The following is a 20,127-nucleotide window of genomic DNA, read 5'->3' as shown; positions in this document are numbered from 1 at the left end:
CATCCATGGACGAATGACCAAATGTATGATGCTATTATTTTTTCTAGATAAAATCTGTTAGAAAATTTGATTGGACAATTTTCGATCAACATAATTTTGTCATGGTTGATATTCTCAACATAATTTATAAAATGAACAGTTTTTCATAACGTAGAGTTAAATAGAGAAACAACCCAACCCGCAAATGATAGGATGTATTAAAAAAAAAAAATTCAATCATATGGAAGTAGAGTCCAGATTGTCATAGCCCCATGGCATCATGTTTTTAATTGGCCCAGTTTTCTTTCATTTTCCCACAAAATGACAAAACAAACAGAGCAAGAGAGACTAAAAAAATGCAAATCAAGGCAGGAGGAAAATGCAAAGTTTGCTTTCGTTGAGAGTTGAACTCAAGACCTCCCGCTTACTAAACGGGTGCTCTAACCAACTGAGCTACGAAAGCTCTCGTGCCTAGGGGATCTGAAAGAGAACATAAATAAACGTAATTTAATACAGAAGGACATAACAGAGAAAATAAATAAGTTTAGAGCAAAGCACACAGTACCTGTGAAAAGAATGTTTGCTGCCATTGACACGGGGAGATGAGTTTATGTCTCACCAAGGGCGGATGAGTCCGGAGTCCTATCCAAGTTTCAAATTTTCTTTATAATTGTAGTAGTTTTTAAAACTATATAGGATGGCCATCGCCGTGTCCAACGTTTTCCTTTGAAATCTAACATCCACTCATCCAGGCTCTATTAATATAAAATGGTATTATACATAAAGAAAGAGCGTTGAATGATTATGACTTTTATATAGTGATAGAGAACACTAACACTAGGTTCTATATTTTTGCTATCAAGATTGATATTGATGCACAATGTGCATGTATGTGGTCATTTATGATCATAGTTTTGTAGTTGAATAGATTGATAAGAAAATTGTACACATCATAATAGTTTCGATAGTTTTTTTTTACAAATGACAACACAAGTGACACCATTTTTTCATGTACCAACTTTTTGTTGTGTCTGCCCAACATTCAAAGCCATTCAATGAACGAGAGTTCACATACATCGAACGTCACTAAACATAATGGTGTTTAAAGTTGTGTTTCTTGATTTTTGGAAAAAATAAACAAGCAAATAGTGAGCTCAACAAGGGTAGTTTACGAGCCCTGTTCCGCTAAGAAAAATAAGTACTTATTTTTTGAATTAAATGTAATATATTGTAAAAGAATGACTTGTTTCATAAAAGAAAAAATAAGTACTTAAAAAGTAAAAAGCTTAACGGAGCAGGGTTACCCTTATTATTTTTATATACCAAGGCTTTTGTAATTGAAAGGTTTGAACAGTGTAAGGTGGTCAAACGTGGTCTTTTGCAGCTCAAGACAAATTTGAAAATGTGTGATAGTACAAGGAGGCAAAATTTAATTAAGCCTTACTTCTACAATTGTTTATAATTCCATTACTCATCATTTTTAACAAAAGAATTGATTTTATCACTCTATTTTTTTCTTCTTTTTTCTATTTGAAATTAAGATGATACCCTCTAAAGTAGATGAACACTAACAAAATAAAGAGTAATTTAAAAATTTTATATAGAATAAAAAATAAAAAGTAAAGTGCCAAAATCACTTTTTCTTTTAACAATTTCATTTAGAAAATTGATATTCGCGCTCTATTTTTTACTGATGGTGCTTCAATTTTGACGTAATTTTTACTGATGGAACTTCAATTTTAACGTGAAGTTTTTTCACGTCAAAATTAAAGTGTCATTAATAAAAAATAAAGCGCAAAAATCAGTTTTCTTTCATTTACTAGAGTAAATAATTTCTGCGTCTCTCAAATGCTCTCTCCTCTGATTTTCCTTTTCCTTTCCTCTGAGGAGAGAGAAAATGTTTTACCAGGTCAATCCGGGCTGCTAAACAAGACACCCCCATACGTCACCGTTTTAATCCGACCATATAACACACGCTGCCGTATCGACCACTTCCACACCAACGTTTACTTCCTCTTCTCTTTCCTCACTCCATTCCTTCGAGTAGATTTCAGTCTCTCTCTCTCTCTCTAACCTTCTCCACCATCTCTCTCTCTCTCTACAATCATGGACTACATATAGATACATATGTGGTACACACGCTTCCCCTTCAACCAGCAAACATTGACCCAACAAATCCTCTCAAAAACCCTCAGTTCAAATCTCCTTAACTTGCTCAAAACTCCAAGATCTGTTCGTTTCAACCCTAGATTCCACCAACCCAGGTCAGATCTCGTCAAATCACTCTATATCCGTACGTTTTTCCCACTGATTTCAAGTTTTTAGCGCTTGTTTTCTAGTTTTCAACGGTTAAATAACGACGGAAAAAGTTTCAACTTGCATCGAAAAAATTTCTCGAGTCAACTAGGGTTTTGTTTTGATCTGTTTTAAAGTTACTGCAAATCCTGTTCTAATTAAACTAGGGTTTTTGAGCAGAGGACTTTGTTTGCAAAGATTGATTACCGAATATGTCGGAGTTGGCCAAGAGCGATTCGATTCAAATCCGTGAGGTGTGGAAAGAAAATCTTGATGAGGAGTTTGCTTTGATTCGCGATATCGTTGATGATTACCCATTTATCGCGATGGATACGGAGTTTCCAGGCGTTGTTCTTCGCCCGGTAGGGGCTTTTAAGAATATTAACGACTATAACTACCAGACCTTGAAGGACAATGTTGACATGTTGAAGTTGATTCAGTTGGGTCTTACTTTCTCGGACGAGAATGGGAACTTACCCACTTGTGGGACGGATAAGTACTGCGTTTGGCAGTTCAATTTCCGCGAGTTTAGCGTGAGCGAGGATATTTTCGCAAATGATTCGATTGAGATGTTGAGGCAGTGTGGGATTGATTTCAAGAAGAATAATGAGATGGGTATCGATGCCAGCCGGTTTGGCGAGCTTTTGATGTCTTCGGGGATTGTTTTGAATGATAATGTGCATTGGGTGACGTTTCACAGTGGCTATGATTTTGGGTATTTGCTGAAGTTATTGACTTGCAGGGATTTACCTGATACGCAAGCTGGGTTCTTTGACCTTATCAATATGTACTTCCCGGTGTTGTACGATATCAAGCATTTGATGAAGTTTTGCAATAGTCTTCACGGTGGGTTGAACAAGCTTGCGGAGCTTTTGGAGGTTGAGAGGATTGGCATTTGCCATCAAGCAGGTTCGGATAGTTTACTCACTTCTTGTGCATTTAAGAAGTTGAAAGACAACTTCTTTAACGGCTCCGCGGAGAAATATGCAGGCGTTCTGTACGGCCTTGGTGTTGAGAATGGTTCGGAAAATAAATGATTGGCAAACCTTTGAATGCTTGTTTGACCAGTTAGGCATGAGTTTCCCATTTCCATCTGTATACAATTGGCAGAAAGTTGTTGCTTCTTAACTTTCCTTGATTGCTTTGTACTTTTTTCTGATTTTATGTGTAACTCAACCCTGAGTGGGTGGTGTAGCTTGAGTGATGTAAATTATCACATTTCAATAACAATCTTAACGTTTAGCAACTTCTTTTCCTATGATTTTCATTATATGGTCTCCAGTTTTGGTGTTTTGCCATGGTAATAGCATGTGTTTTGTCATCATAATAGACTCAAAGTAGTTGCAGAGATTTATGGGTGCACATTTCTATTGCTATCTTGACACAACTGCGTAAATTTGGTGGTTTCATAGAGTGGCGACTTTGAGGGATTTGGAGTGGAGTGGTTAGTTTCGTTAGAGGCTCTATGCTACGACCTTTTCTAAGAAACCTAGTCTTGATAAGGGATTTGACCTGTCATGGAGTCATTTATTCTTCTAGCGCCATTTGCTGTATGTTGAAAATGGCTTAAGATCATGCAAGTTGAGACTTTCTACCTGTCGAAACAAAGAAAAAATCATCCAAGGTGGATCTTTCTAATGTACATTAAAAAGAGAAAGGATGGTGGGTTAAAATGGAGAAAGTGGTTAGATGGTGTATCTTTACAATTTATGTTCCCTGTCTGGGTGGATGGCACTCCTTCCAACTTCTTCATCTCTCAAGTGTTTCTTGTTTTTTCCCATAAGTTCTTCATCTCTCGAGTTTTGAACTTGATAATATGAAGAATTGTCTTTTTGGATTTCCTTTGGCCATTTTCTTGGACCATCAACATCTCTTGTGCTGTGTCTCATGTATTCTGGATCGGTATAAATTTTGTGGCTAGAGATCCAAGATCAGGTTATTTTCACAACAAAGAAAAGACAAAATGATCAGTTTACTGGGAAGATATTTTATTGTCTTTTATAGTGTTTTTGAAGAAGCTCCATTCTCCGTATTTAGAAATATTTCCTTACCAACCATTTACTCTAACTTCCAACTAGATTTTGCGCGCACGTAGTATATTTTTTTATTGCTGCAAGTTTATCACGCACGTACTAGAACATTTCCACTGTTTCTCTGCTGAGATTAATGTGAGAGGCCTGTGCTCAACATTCACATAGGCAGGTAGTAAGTGAAAATTCCTTTGGCTAAAAAGCTAATTTATGAAAAAAGGGGATTTCTTATGTACTTTTGGTTTTTGCATTTAGGATGGTGAAGGAGATTTATAATATGTATTCAATTCTTATTTTAGAACAATTATGGTATAGTTTCAGTTAAACCGCATTGCATTACATCCTTTAGGAGGCTCCATCGTTTGAGAATCCTTGCACTGCCTGGTACCTTGGTTTTTTCATCCTTAAAAGTACTTTGATATTGTTTGAAACTAATGTTTAAAACCTGTGTATGATGGTTGCATCCACTTCAATGTGTTTCTTTAGTTACTACTTATCAGGCAAAAGAGCCACCGAGTTGAATTGCAAAGACATGGATTCAGGTAGAAGGACATGGAAACGTTCAATTGCAAAGAGGATTTGGATTAAGGATGACAATTTGCAAAATCAGAAGATGTGAGGACACAGTTTGCTTTCGGCGGGCAGAGCACTTATTCTAGGGTCAATTGATATGTTCTCTTAACATTTGCAGGTTACTCCACCCCTTGTCTGTGTTTCCTTGTTGAGGTGTGCATGTACATCTAAGGTAGGCCTTCTTGTTCTTCCCCACAGGCCACGGTAATAAGAATTAGGTTGCTAATGTAACTGTTGCACTGCAAATTCAATTGGCTGTTTCTTTAGATAGTCATCGCTGTTTTACTGTACTTTTCTGTTTGTATCCAGTCTGCATGTTCCTGTTTCCAGTCCTTGGAGACTATACATATGAGTTACAGCATGCAGGATTTTGTTGTTTAACTATCGGCTTTAATTGGTTGATGCCAATGGCGGGTATGTATAATTCATGTTGAGCTCCTAGGTGTTTTGGTATACTGGAACTTCCTCAGTTTTGATTCTCTGTAGTAATTGATTTTTCGGGAATATCAGTATTGCACACATAGCTTGACAGTATAGTGTTATGCTTGGATTGGTTGACAGTATTGAATCGGAACACATATGTGGCAACACTGATATGCCTGGTCGTTTCACAAATTTCTCTTGATAAAACTCTTTTATTGGAAATTCCAATGTTTGCCATCATTTCCCCCACTTTTGTTGCTTTTTACGGACGACTAGGTCTCCATTATCTGTTGGTGGAGCACATAGTAGCTCTTATCTTTCTATGTTCCATCCACAAGGATCAACAGAGATGGTTGCCAGGCATCAAGTGAAAGGCTAAAGGTTACAAGTATGCTAAGCTACAATTTTTGTTTTTTTCCTGTTTTCTTGTGATGCCATGTCCACTGTTTCCTGACCTATTTTGGCATGTTTTTGGGTCATTTTTTTGGTTTGTGCATTAGCAACTCTGTTTGAGGATTGGCGAGCACATGATTAGTATGGTCATGTGTCCCAACCTAGTTAGGATGTACTTTTCCAATAATGCTTTTTCCCCTCCTCTAGGTTTCAATTCCGCCGGTTGCCTTGATCATATTAGCATGTCATCGAAGAATATGATTATATTTTCTGTGATGTGTTAAGAATATCTTTGACCTGCTATCTTGGACATTAGGACCAATGTAAGCAATTGAATGACTTTTGAACTGGACACGTTCACTGGGGAGGGTTCAATCTACCTTTTTGCATCAAGTCTCCTACAAAAGTAGGACTGTAGGAGCCATTTAAGATTACTTTCGGGAAGGTTCATTACTTGAAGACCATCTTGCGGTTTTCATAAAGACATGGTGAGCTTCTACAATTTCTGAGTTGTTAACCATGTTTTCATGATATAACCAGAGTACCCCTCAGGCTTCATAGACAACACAATGCCAGTTGCCATCATATTCCTCAAGGCACTCTTTCTTTATGCTATACTTGAACAAAATTTGACATATTATCTAACTTGTAAGTGTTCACTAACCTTAGAAAGTCAAGGTAGTCCTATTATTCACACATGTTGAATATTTGAGATGTTCTAAATACTTGTGCCATATTGTAAGACCTGTGTTCATTCTCATGAATTAGTGCTTCATTATGCGTACCCAGGGCCATTCCTCAGCACTACTCTACCTATCGCGGAGCTATGTTTGTAGCTATTCAACGAGCCAGCAGTGGCAAGGAATATCTTGCTTAACATCCCACGTTTTGAAAAATTGATTATCTGCTTCATCTTAAAAGCAAGCGTCCTCTATCTCTATTTCACCACAGAAAACCCAAATATACAAAGCTCTTCACGAAGAAATTGTCTGGATTATTTTGATTGATGACTGGTTATAGCGACTCTTGATGCATTCGGTGTCCTTTTTGCAGCTTTAACTGTCGATTAATTGCCATTTAGTTATGGTGAAGTTATGACTTCGTTTATAGAATTTCTGAATGTCCACCTAGCTTGAATTATTTCTTGTTGCCTTTTTTTTTTTTTGATTGATCGGAATAGAATTATTTCTTGTTGCCTGAGAGTGTATGTTTTTGAAGTCAATGATTCCCTCATACCAGATGGACGTATTAACCAATTTCTCATGGCTTTATGTTGCTCCATTTCTTGATGGTAATTTGATGGATTTTGGTTATGCCTATTGCAAATATCCTAGTTGTTCGCTTAAGAATCCTTCACTTTGCTAACTGTAGGTTTGGGGTAATTGATCCGTTCAAACAGGTATTCCGAAAGCTTCAGTTTGTTTCATTGTTTGTCGACTTTGAATCGATGTTTCATACTCACAGAGGAAGAATAGGACATGGGATGGCCTCAACAGTTTAAAGTTTGACCTGTAATGTGTCACCCTTGATTCGGTATTTTGGTTTGAAGGACCTTTTATCAAGTTTTTGTAAGGCTCACCATACTGTCGTTATCTTAGAGGAGGTAGTTTAAAGTTTAACCTCAATAGTTTTTGGATGGCCTCAACAGTTCAAAGTTTGACCTGTAATGTTCTTATGCTAGTTAGTTTTTTCCTAGTGTTTTAGTTATGTTCTTCAATCATTGCTTTCTCAAATTTTCCCGTTTAATGCAGGATCTGGGGACTGAGGATGCAAATTTTCTTTCTTCAAATAGAGAAGTTTTCTTGATAGTTAACTTAAAAGTCCGAAGTGAATTCCACCTTCTAGCTCAATTGATTTTGATCAGTAAGGTTGACTATCCTTGTGGTGGATCAAGTTCTGGATTTTTGCTGTTCGGTTCTCAAGCTAGATGCCATTCCGGTGGACATTTCAGATGGACTTAAAAGAGGCTCCCTGAACCTAGATGCCATTCTGGTGGACATTTCAGATAGACCTAAAAGAGGCTCTCATAGTCAGGGACTTGGTTTTCGTTGTTGGCCATCATGGTCCATTGTTTTCCTGCCGGTCGGGATTGTTTCTTTGCCATCCAGATTTCCTTAGGAGTTTGAATGGATCAGGATATCAAGGTGATTCAAAAGAAGCCACTACTTCTGGAGGACTGCGGCAAAACAAGATACATACCAAGTTCTTGCCGTTGTGGAACTCAAATTTGGTTGGGTTTAGTGTCCGAGCAAGGAAGGATAAAGTAAGTGTCCAATTCACATGTTTTTTGGTGCAAACAACTTACATGACCAATTTCTTAGTTAGATGTTTCAATGTTGCTCCGTCAGCTCAAAACCAAAACATCAATAGCACAAAGGGCGGTAGGAGGCAAGGTATAAGTTGCTGTATCCCGTCCGGTCCTATGCATGGGGTCACGGTCTTCTTCTTTTTCTCCAACAAAAATTTGGAAACCCATAAGTACATGCGAGAAAGCCTAAAATGTTGGCTCACAACTAGCAATCAAAAAGGGAAAAACAAAAAAGATTTTCACTCCACCCCCTTATAAATGCACTCCCAAACTTGTTTTTTAGTGTTTGTGCTAAAATCATTCCAAAAAAATTAAGCGTGAGTTCACGCTAATATTTTGGATATTTTTTGTTTTGGTTCTTTTGTTGTCTTTTCTGAATTTTTGTTAAATTCATGTTCTAGTTTTACGATTAATCATCCGTCTCAATAAGAGAAGTCTAAAAAAAAATTATGGCTAATAGAAAAAAAAAAGTTCACTAAAATACCAAACAACTCATATTTTTTGTCTATAGTATCATAGTATCATCTTATATTAATTTTTTCGAATTTGGTTCACATTACGAAAAGTTAGACAAAAATTAAGAAAAAGTAAGTTGTAGTAGGAGTAATAAAAAAATACTGAAGACAAAATATTAGCGTGAACTCATCCATAGGAACTGGTCATTTAAAATGTATGTGCGTGAGGAGTGAGGACTAATTTTAGAACTTTGTATTGAAATGGGGAACATGTTCCTCTAATCTCATTATGAAGTCTCCGTTCTTATTTAACGGTCTCTCATTTTATTCTAATCGGATAAAGAATAATTTATATTTTCAAATTGGTAATAAATTTTATATGCAACATGAATGTTGTTTGATAAAGCTCAATTAGTTCTATTCGACAGTATTTTTAAAATCACACATATATAATATATTATTTAATATAAACAATTGAAAATGACATAACTATCAAATACACTCTTATATTGGCACAGAGGGAGTTTATGAGTCAACCTCAGAAACTGAAATGTTATGGTTAGGGCTATAGATGAACTGAGTCGTTTGCGAACTGTTCGAAACTTGGCTCGGTAATGACTCGTTCGAATTTGACTCGTCTACTAAATGAACTAAATCCAAACCTTAATTTTTGGCTCGTTCCATAAATCAGCCAAACTTGAGCCTAACATTATTCGGCTCAGTTAGGCTCCCGAACTTGGGGTTAAAATATAATTATTAATACTTTGGGGGTCTATCTATTAACATCATATATTTTAGGGGTATGTGTATAATTTAAGTATTACTTTTACTACTTCAGTATACCGCCGAATAGTCGATACAAAAAGTTCTTCTCAGCCGCTCCTCAACCACCGCCTCTCTCCGGCCTCCGCCACATCCCTCTCTCTCCAAAATAATCAAGCACTGTCGTCTCTCCATTACACCTCTCTCCCAAAAAAAAAAAATTCACCAGATTTGTTGCCCATACAGAAGTTGTATCAGCTCCAGCTGATCCACCTCTCTAGGTAAGGTTTTTATTGGAAAAGTAGCACCATTTTCGAAACCCTAGTTACTTCAAATGATTTTGAATTTGATGTTTTGTATTGGTTTCTGGTTGGTTAGGTTGTGGTGAGGATTAGACCGGCTAATGGTCACGAAAGAGAAGGGGATCGGTTGGTTACGAAGGTCTCCGATAACCGTTGGAGATAGAAAGTTTACCTGTGATTCTGTAACAGTCATGATTTTTTTGTTTTTTTATCAATTTTTTGTCATATGTGCGTGATTTGTGATTTGGAATTGGGAAATTGTGTTGTTTTTTTCCTAATTTTTTTGGTCATATATATGCATGATTTGTGATTTGGAACAGGGAAAAAAAGGTTCTCCATTAATGTAGCCTCATTCCCAAATGGCGGTTTTAAAGCTAGGAGCCTTGTTGAATAACCCATTAACACTCAACCAAGCAAACCAAATCCATGCACTCATTCTCACCAGCGGTCTTAACCATCTCCAACCCTTACTCATCCGTCAACTTCTCGTACCCCAACTCAGTTACTCTCAACCCACAACTCAATATCTCCGGTTGATTCTCTCCCATATGCAAGACCCAGATGTTTTTTCATGGTCTTGTACCATTAGGTTCCTTTCCCTGCACAATCAGTTTAGAGAGGCTTTTAATATGTATGTAGAGATGCAAAGATTGGGTTTGTGTCCAAACACTTTTTCCTTGTCTTCTTCATTGAAGGCATGTGGTAGGATTGGGTATAAGGTTGGCGGTGTTTCAATTCATGCTCAAGTTCATAAACATGGGTTTTGTAAGGTTGTTTATGTGCAAACAGCTCTTGTTAATTTCTACTCAAAGGTAGCGTGTGTGGAGATTGCGCGGAAGGTGTTTGATGAAATGCTTGAGAAAAATGTGGTTTCTTGGAATTCAATACTATTTGGGTATGTGAAGTCGGGGAATTTGGCCGTGGCGCGTAGCATGTTTGATGAGATGCCGGAGAAGGATGTTATTTCTTGGAATTCGATGGTTTCGGGATATGGGAGAGAAGGGGATATGGAGCAAGCATGTGCTTTGTTTCGCCAGATGCCAGAGAGAAATGTAGCTTCTTGGAATGCGATGATTAGTGGATATTTGGATAGTGGGAAGATAGAATTGGCACGGAGTTTCTTTGATGCAATGCCTAGAAGAAATAACGTTTCGTTGATTACAATGATTAGTGGGTACTCGAAATGTGGTGATGTTGAATCTGCTAAGGATCTCTTTGCCCAGATGGGTGAGAAAGATCTACTGTTGTACAATGCCATGATAGCTTGCTATGCTCAAAATAGCCGATCAAAGGCGGCTCTTCAGCTATTCAACAAGATGATTCAGCCCAATGTAAATATTCAGCCAGATAAAATGACATTTGCTAGTGTTCTATCCGCTTGTTCTCAATTGGGAGATATGACATCCGGGTCTTGGATCGAGTCGTATATGAAGCAACTCGGAATTCAGATTGATGACCATTTGGCTACTGCCTTGATAGATTTGTACGCTAAGTGCGGAAGCATTGATAAGGCATACAAGTTGTTTCAACTCTTGCAAAAGAAGGATTTGGTTTCCTATTCTGCAATGATTCTGGGATGTGGATTAAACGGTAGGGCAAAGGATGCCATCACGTTATTTGAACAAATGATGGAGGCCCGAATTTCTCCAAATTTAATTACTGTCACTGGGATATTATCCACCTATAACCATTTTGGTTTGGTTGAAGAAGGCTACAAATGCTTTAACTTGATGCAGAAGCATTATGAACTTGTGCTCTCGGCGGACCATTATGGAATTATGGTCGATATGTTAGGGCGCGCGGGGCGATTGGAGGAAGCATATGAGTTGATAAAAAGCATGCCAATGCAACCACATGCTGGGGTTTGGGGAGCTTTGCTTCTTGCTTGCAGCTTGCATAGTAATCTTAAGATAGGGGAGATTGCAGCTAAGCACTGCTTTGAGTTAGAGCCTGATGTAAGTGGTTATCGGTCTCTGCTTTCTAGTATATACGCCTCAGTTGGGAGGTGGGATGATGCCAAGAGTTTGAGAGAGGGTTTGCAGGAAAAGATTCCTGGTTGTAGTTGGATGGAACAAAATTGAGTCAAATCAAAAGGTGGGCGTAAATTACAAGTGTTCATTGGTTGGATGGGGACACTGTCGCACTGCTATAGTTCTATTTTCACCTGACCACAATTTTGGTGTAGAGTTGAGTCAAATCCAAGATGACAAAGGCTATAAGCCTGTAAATCATATCTGATTCATTGGTTGGATGAAAGCTCTTATACTTTCATATATCCCATTGGATTCTGAATTTGTGGCAGGATATTCCGGGGGAGGAAAATGTTGGGGATTATTTCCAGAGGGACGTGTGGAGGGGTTTTTGCTTCTTCGCTTCATTATCTTAGTTGCTATTTTCCTTTACCTTTTCCTCTCTCTCTGTAGATCCCTCCATCAAAACACTGCCTCAAGAGTTTGTGAAATCTTAATGTTAGATGTCCTTGCTATAAGATGGAGATGGAAGATCTGTTATGTGGGAGGGATGACAGTGTCTCATTTTGTATTGCAGTTTATCAGATGTTCTGTGTTTGTCAATTGACCACCTGACATTGGGTAAGCATTTGCTTCCATGATCTAACGGTACTAATAGGAATTTTGCATATGTCAACAATTCCATTTATCAATGTTCTTTAGTTTGTGTTATGTGATTGTTTGGCAAGTTGGATGTAACAGAAAAAGTAACGTGAATACAATAACATACATACGAGATTCATGTTCCCATCATACGAGATGTAACAAGCTAATTCCTCTTGATGAGGAGTTTGCTTTGATTCGCGATATCCGCGAGTTTAGCGTGAGCGAGGATATTTTTGCGAATGCTTCGATTGAGCTGTTGAGGCAGTGTGGGATCGATTTCAAGAAGAATAATGAGATGGGTATCGATGCCAACCGGTTTGGCGAGCTTTTGATATCTTCGGGGATTGTTTTGAATGATAATGTGCATTGGGTGACGTTTCACAGTGGCTATGATTTTGGGTATTTGCTGAAGTTATTGACTTGCAGGGATTTACCCGATACGCAAGCTGGGTTCTTTGACCTTATGAATATGTACTTCCCGATGATGTACGATATCTAGCAATTGATGAAGTTTTGCAATAGTCTTCATGGTGGGTTGAACAAGCTTGCGGAGCTTTTGGAGGTTGAGAGGATTGGCATTTGCCATCAAGCTGGTTTGGATAGTTTACTCACTTCTTGTGCATTTAAGAAGTTGAAAGACAACCAACTTCTTCATTGGCTCCACGGAGAAATATGCAGGCGTTCTGTACGGCCTTGGTGTTGAGAATGGTTCGGAAAATAAATGATTGGCAAACCTTTGAATGCTTGTTTGACCAGTTAGGCATGAGTTTCCCATTTCCATCTGTATACAATTGGCAGAAAGTTGTTGCTTCTTAACTTTCCTTGATTGCTTTGTACTTTTTTCTGATTTTATGTGTAACTCAACCCTGAGTGGGTGTTGTAGCTTGAGTGATGTAAATTATCACATTTCAATAACAATCTTAACGTTTAGCAACTTCTTTTCCTGTGTTTTTCATTCTATGGTCTCCAGTTTTGGTGTTTTGCCATGGTAATAGCATGTGTTTTGCATCATAATAGACTCAAAGTAGTTGTAGAGATTGATAGGTCCGCATTTCTATTGCTATCTTGATACAACTGCATAAATTTGGTGGTTTCATAGAGTGGGGACTTCGAGGGATTTGGAGTGGAGTGGTAGTTTCGTTAGAGGCTCTATGCTATGACCTTTTCTAAGAAACCTAGTCTTGATAAGGGATTTGATCTGTCATGGAGTCATTTATTCTTCAAGCACCATTTGCTGGATGTTGAAAATGGCTTAAGATCATGTAAGTTGGGACTTTCTACCTGTCAAAACAAAGAAAAAATCATCTAAGGTGGATCTCTCTAATTTACGTTAAAAAGAGAAAAGATGGTGGGTTAAAATGGAGAAAGTGGTTAGATGGTGTACCTTGACAATTTATGTTCCCTGTCCTTGGGAATGGCACTCCTTCAAACTTCTTCATCTCTCGAGGGTTTCTTGTTTTATTTGGGATCGGTATAAATTTGGCTGCTAGAGATCCATGATCAGGTTATTTTCACGACAAAGAAAAGACAAAATGATCAGGTTGCTGGGAAGACTTTTTATTGGCTTTTATAGTGTTTTTGAAGATTCTCCGTATTTAGTAATATTTCCTTAGCAACCATTTTCTCTAACTTGCAACCAGATTTTGTGCGCAAGTAGTATATTTCTTAATTCTGCAAGTTTATCACACGTACTGGAACATTTCCACTGTTTCTATGCTTAGATAAATGTGAGAGGCCTGTGCTCAACATTCACAAAGGCACGTAATAATTGAAAATTCCTTTGGTTAACAAGCTAATTTATGAAAAAAGGGAATTTCTTAGGTATTTTTGGTTTTTGCATTTAGGATGGTGAAGGAGATTTATAATATGTATTCAATTTTTTTTCTTAGAACAATTATAGTAGTAGTTTTAGTTAAAACCACATTGCACTACATCCTTTAGCAGGCTCCCTCATTTGAGAATCCTTGCACTGCCTGGTACCTTGGGGTTTTTTCATTTGATTTGTTCTAAGAATTGATCCCTAAAAGTACTAAGATATTGTTTGAAACCACTGTTTAAAACCGTATGATGGTTGCATCCACTTCGATGCTTTTCTTTAGTTACTACTTATCAGGCAAAAAAGCCACCGAGTATCCTTACCCAAGGATTCAGGTAGAAGGACATGGAAAAGTTAAATTGCAAAGATAAGGATTCAGGTAGAAGGACATGGAAATGTTCAATTGCATAGAGGATTTGGATTAAGGATGACAATTTGCAAAATCAGAAGATGTGTGGACACAGTTTGCTTTCAGCGGGCAGAGCACTTATTCAGGGGTCAATTGATATGTTCTGTTAACATTTGCAGGTTGCTCCACCCCTTGTCTGTGTTTCCTTGTTGAGGTATGCATGTACATCTAAGGTAGGCCTTCTTGTTCTTCCCCACAGGCCACGATAATAAGAATTGGGTTGCTAACGTAACTGTTGCACTGGAAATTCAATTGGCTGTGTCCTTGGATAGTCATCACTGTTTTACTGTACTTTTCTGTTTGTATCAAGTCTACATGTTCCTGTTTCCAGTCCTTGGAGACTATACATATGAGTTACAGCATGCAGGATTTTGTTGTTTAACTATCGGCTTTAATTGGTTGATGCCAATGTCAGATATGTATAATTCATGTTGAGCTCCTCAGTGTTTTGGTTTACTGGAACTTCCTCAGTTTTGATTCTCTGTAGTAATTGATTTTTCAGGAATATGAGTATTGCACACATAGCTTTACAGTATAGTGTTATTCTTGTATTGGTTGACGGTTTTGAATCGAAACACATATGTGGCAACACTGATATTCTGTTGGTGCCTTCAATTGTGATATTGCCTGGTCATTTCACAAATTTCTATCCTAATATTGTACTCATGTAAAGACACCTTACTACCGAACCCAGTAATATGAGCATCTGCGTGAAAAGAAGGAAATACACGAGTCTAACCTTTCAAATCGATTGGCAACCCGGACGAAGGCTTGTTCTCACCAGATCCAGATATAGCTTTTGCAGGAAACTTCTCAAATTTAGCAGAAGAAGACATAAAATTGCGACGAAAACTTTGTACAGATGATATATGACAAGTGCTAGCAAGCTTAGCCCATGATGTCCCTTTGTTGAAGCAGTAGGAAGTAAGAACTAGAGAATCTAATTATCTTGCACCACCTCTGCTCCTGGAAGGGGATCTCGTTTGTCATCTCTAGGAGTGTAAATCTCGGTTTTGCCCTGCTTAACATTTCCTGCATAAAAGATGGTTCAAATCAAGAATAGCATTAAACATCTACTCCTAACCCAACCCACAAACAAAACACTAACCGAAGTGTTCCAATCATCACTTGAATAACAAAAGAGAGCAAATTTCTAGTACAGTAACTGACTATTTCTTCTACAAACTACTATTGCTATTAAATCCAAACTTGCAAGGGCATCTCCAAGAAGCATCATAAACAAAAGGTATCAGAGCAAAGAATCAGATACAATTAGTCTCCCTAGTGCTGGGGATCATAAAATGCAGATATAAACAGGTATTCAATCTCTAAATAGAGAGACATACCTGAGTAACTGTTTTCATCCAAATCCATGTTCTCCTGGGGCAATAGAAAAAAAGGTGACGCAAACATTGCGTCAATAGGCTAAATAGAGAAAAGTTCCAAACTCGCATAAAAATTTCGGGCCGTGGAAGACAAGCCAAGAATCTAAAGAACCATACATTACCCCTAGATGGAAAGATCAATGGGGTATGAGCTGGAAAGGACTAGACAGGCTTAAGCATTGGCAATACATATACAATGTGGTTGCTCTCGAAAAAAATTTAACTACGAGAATAACATACCCCTTACTTTCAAAAAAATCAAGGAACTCAATAGCGTTATGTTATAGAACCATTCCCGGGGGAGGGGGGAGCAGGCCTAGTGGCATTTTAGTTTCTATACTCCAAATATAAAAATGTATGACTTAGAACTTTTCTTGAGTTAGGATAGAAGTGGAAGGAAAAACACATGTGCTTCTACTTTTGTTTCTGTACTTTTCCCCTGTACACATTCTTAACTAGAGGTCGGGCACCAACAATGGTTGGGGAGTTCAGGGAGTGCAACCTTCACTAAATCAATTCTTTGACATGTTAGACATTTTTGGAGTTTAGAGTGGTGCATAGGTCCTTTTATTGTTTGGCCTTTTCTTTATGTTCCTCGCTTTCTTATGTAAATGGGTGGCATACCCTTGAGGCCTTTTCTAAATAGTCTGCACATGTATTGAACTCTGGCAATTAGAGGAAGGATTCAAAGGGCTAAGTGCCCACTGTGCTCATTGACAATCATTTTCTCATCAGATAGTTTCTAAATATTGGTTGATATTGTTGGATTTGTTGTTCAATCTGAATGTCATCGAAATTGTAGTTGATCAACTAAGCCACCTCTGTTTACTCTCGACTTGGACTCAACTTTTTAAAAAGAACTGAAGCAAAATTCGTTGCATACCTTTCCTTCTAATTTAGGTTCAGACTCTTCTTTGATATTCAACTTCGTTTCGAAAAGCCTCCAAAGTCCTGTTCAAAAATGTACAAATTAAATGGGATTTCACCAATTAAAGACCTGATTGAAACTAAAGAGAAAATGGTTGGTTTTTCTCTAAAATATGAAACATACCTCTTTTTCTCTCTACAGGTTTCAGTTGGCGAATTGACCTTGCTGCAAAAAAGGTTTTAAGTATTATGTAACACTGCAAACTAAAACATAAAGGAAATGGAAGGCAATTCCCAACAATTCAAAGAAAAGTAAAGAGTACCCCTTTCAGTCCTATTCAATGCCAACGTTGAATTCAAGTATATTCAACTTGTGGCCCGTAGACAAGCATAAGCAATATTGAGAAGGGAGGTTGTTTGGTAAGTTTCGCTTTTCAAAAAAAAAGGTTGTTTGGTGAGAAACTACACATACAAAAGTGGAGGTCCTATGTTCAACTCATCTCAACCTCTAGGGCCACCTGCACAAGATAACCGTGTTTCTCATGGGTCTTGGCTTTGCCAGGTCTGTGTAGTGGGGTACCATGTTCAACTCCTCCCAATGTCCTTTTTCTTGTCACAAATACATGACAAAAAATACCAAAGTCGTTAAGTTTTACAACCTGCTATTCATGACTTCACTCAATATAAGGTTATTCTACTATCTGCATGATTGAATTCGTACAACATTCATAGACTGACACAAGATGATGCAAACCAGATAGAACTCTTTTATTGGAAATTTCTATGTATGCCATCATTTCCCCCACCTTTGTTGCTTTTTACGGACCACTAGGTCCCCACAATTCTGTTGATAGAGCACATAGTAGCTCTTTTCTATGTTCCATCCATGAGGATCAACAGAGATGGTTGCCGGGCATCAAGTCGAAGGCTAAAGGTTATAAGTATGCTAAGCAACGCTTTTTGTTTTTTTTCCTGTTTTCTTGTGATGCCATGTCCATTGTTTCCTGACCTATTTTGGCATGTTTTTTGGTCATTTCTTTAGGTTGGTGCCTTAGCAACTCTGTTTGAGGATTGGCGAGCACATGAATGGTCGGGTCATGTGTCCCAACCTAATTAGGATGTACTTTTCCAATAATGCTTTTTTCTCTCCTCTAGGTTTCAATTCCGCCGGTTTCCTTGATGATATTAGCATGTCATCGAAGAATATGATTATATTTTCTGTGATGTGTTATGAATATCTTTGACCTGCTATCTTAGACATTAGGACCAATATAAGCAATTGAATGACATTTGAACTGGACACGTTCACTGGGAAGGGTTCAATCTACCTTTTTTCATCAAGTCTCCTACAAAAGTAGGACTGTAGGAGCCATTTAAGATTACTTTCCGGAAGGTTCATTACTTGAAGACAATCTTGCGGTTTTGCATAAAGACATGGTGAGCTTCTAAAATTTCTGAGTTGTTAACCATGTTTTCATGATATAACCAGAGTACCCCTTAGGCTTCATAGGCAACACAATGCCAGTTGCCATCATATTCCTCAAGGCACTCTTTATGCTATACTTGAACAAAATTTGACATATTATCTAACTTGTAAGTGTTCACTAACCTTAGAAAGTCAAGGTGGTCCTATTATTCACACATGTTGAATATTTGAGATGTTCTAAATACTTGGGCCATATTGTAAGACCTGTGTTCATTCTCTTGAATTAGTGCTTCATTATGCGTACCCAGGGCCATTCCTTGGCACTACTCTACCTATCGCTATGTTTGTAGTTATTCAACGAGCCAGCAGTGGCAAGGAATATCTTGCTTAACATCCCCCGGTTTGAAAATTTGATTATCTGCTTTATCTTAAAAGCAAGCGTCCTCTATCTCTATTTCACCAGAGAAAACCCAAATAAACAAAGCTCTTCACAAAGAAATTGTCTGGATTATTTTGATTGATGACATTGACTGGTTATAGCGACTCTTGATGCATTCGGTGTCCTTTTTGCAGCTTTAACTGTCGATTAATTGCCATTTAGTTATGGTGAAGTTATTACTTCGTTTCTAGAATTTCTGAATTTCCACCTAGCTTGAATTATTTCTTGTTGCCTGAGAATGTATGTTTTTGAAGTCAATGATTCCCTCGTACCAGATGGACGTATTAACCAATTTCTCATGGCTTTATGTCGCTCCATTTCTTGATGGTAATTTGATGGATTTTGGTTATGCCTATTGCAAATATCCTAGTTGTTCGCTTAAGAATCCTTCACTTTGCTAACTGTTGGTTTGGGGTAATTGATCCATTCAAACAGGTATTACGAAAGCTTCAGTTTGTTTCATTGCTTGTCGACTTTGAATCGATGTTTCATACTCACAGAGGATGATCAATAGGACATGGGATAGCCTCAACAGTTTAAAGTTTGACCTGTAATGTGTCACCCTTGATTCGGTATTTTGGTTCGGTATTTTGGTTTGAAGGACCCTTTTATCAAGTTTTTGTAAGGTTCGCCATACTGTCCTTATCTTAGAGGAGGTAGTTTAAAGTTTGACCTCAATAGTTTTTGGATGGCCTCAACAGTTTAAAGTTTGATCTTTAATGTTCTTACGCTTGTTAGTTTTTTCCTAGTGTTTTAGTTATGTTCTTCGATCATTTGCTTTCTCAATTTTTCCCGTTAATGCAGGTTCTGGGGACTGAGGATGCAAATTTTCTTTCTTCACATAGAGAAGTTTTCTAGATAGTTTACTTAACGTCCGAAGTGAATTCCACCTTCTAGCTCAATTGATTTTGGTCAGTAAAGTTGACTTCTTGTGGTGGATCAAGTTCTGGATTTTGCTGTTCAGTTCTCAAGCTAGATGCCATTCCGGTGGACATTTCAGATAGACTTAAAACTGGCTCCCCGAACCTAGATGCCATTCCAGTGGACATTTCAGATAGACTTAAAAGAGGCTCCCATAGTCGAGGACTTGGTTTTCGTTGTTGGCCATTGTGGTTCATTGTTTTCCCGCCGGGCGGGATTGTTTCTTTGCCATCCAGATTTCCTTAGGAGTTTGAATGGATCAGGATATCAAGGTGATTCAGAAGAAGCCACTATTTCTGGAGGACTGCGGCAAAACAAGATACCTACCAAGTTCTTGCCTTTGTGGAACTCAAATTTGGTTGGATTTTGTCCGAGTAAGGATAAAGTAAGTGTCCAATTGACATGTTTTTGGTGCAAACAACTTACATGACCAATTTCTTAGTTAGACGTTTCAATGTTGCTCCGTCAGCTCAAAACCAAAACCTCATAGCACAAAGGGCGGTATAAGTTGCAGTATCTCGGCCCGTCCTATGCACGGGGTCACGGTCTTCTTTTTTTTCTCCAACAAAATTTTGGAAACCCATATATACATGCAAGAAAGCCTAAAATGCTGGCTCACAACTAGTAATAAAAACGGAAAAACAAAAAGATTTTCGCTCCACTCCCTTATAAAATGCACTCCCAAACTTGTTTTTTAGTGTTTGTGCTAAAATCATTCCCAAAAAAATT

At 37.9% G+C, this 20,127-nt stretch overlaps 2 protein-coding genes, 1 long non-coding RNA gene, 1 other non-coding gene and 1 pseudogene across 6 annotated transcripts; 3 read left to right on the top strand and 2 right to left on the bottom strand.

The window, feature by feature from the left end:
* Positions 1–368: 368 nt before the first annotated feature.
* Positions 369–442, bottom strand: TRNAT-AGU (transfer RNA threonine (anticodon AGU)). Its single transcript has one exon. It is a non-coding gene; the product is annotated as a tRNA-Thr (tRNA).
* A 1,532-nt stretch (positions 443–1,974) lies between these two features.
* Positions 1,975–3,520, top strand: LOC131317776 (probable CCR4-associated factor 1 homolog 7). Of its 2 annotated transcripts, none has more exons than XM_058347403.1 (2): positions 1,975–2,243; positions 2,455–3,520. In XM_058347403.1, the coding sequence occupies exon 2, from the start codon at positions 2,487–2,489 to the stop codon at positions 3,309–3,311; it is 825 nt and encodes a 274-aa protein (XP_058203386.1). In that variant the 5' UTR covers positions 1,975–2,243; positions 2,455–2,486; the 3' UTR covers positions 3,312–3,520. The 2 variants fall into 2 exon arrangements, with proteins under 2 accessions (XP_058203386.1, XP_058203388.1); XM_058347405.1 differs by having other exon boundaries at positions 1,976–2,272.
* Positions 3,521–9,311: 5,791 nt separating this feature from the next.
* Positions 9,312–13,069, top strand: LOC131317775 (pentatricopeptide repeat-containing protein At4g22760-like). 2 transcript variants are annotated; one of them, XM_058347402.1, is made up of 2 exons: positions 9,312–9,499; positions 9,597–13,069. In XM_058347402.1, the coding sequence occupies exon 2, from the start codon at positions 9,880–9,882 to the stop codon at positions 11,599–11,601; it is 1,722 nt and encodes a 573-aa protein (XP_058203385.1). In that variant the 5' UTR covers positions 9,312–9,499; positions 9,597–9,879; the 3' UTR covers positions 11,602–13,069. The 2 variants fall into 2 exon arrangements, 1 of the variants encoding a protein (XP_058203385.1); XR_009197406.1 differs by having other exon boundaries at positions 9,331–11,671; positions 11,741–13,069.
* LOC131317541 (probable CCR4-associated factor 1 homolog 7) lies at positions 12,010–13,069 on the top strand (annotated as a pseudogene).
* Positions 13,070–15,311: 2,242 nt separating this feature from the next.
* LOC131317779 (uncharacterized) lies at positions 15,312–16,698 on the bottom strand. The gene is made up of 3 exons (XR_009197408.1): positions 16,629–16,698; positions 15,707–15,740; positions 15,312–15,392 (listed from the first exon to the last, which is right to left on the bottom strand). It is a non-coding gene; the product is annotated as an uncharacterized LOC131317779 (long non-coding RNA).
* Between the last annotated feature and the right edge of the window lie 3,429 nt (positions 16,699–20,127).

The sequence above is a fragment of the Rhododendron vialii genome, chromosome 2a (genome assembly GCF_030253575.1).
Source record: "Rhododendron vialii isolate Sample 1 chromosome 2a, ASM3025357v1".
Lineage (NCBI taxonomy): Eukaryota > Viridiplantae > Streptophyta > Magnoliopsida > Ericales > Ericaceae > Rhododendron > Rhododendron vialii.
This window is presented reverse-complemented; position numbering and strand designations above follow the sequence as displayed.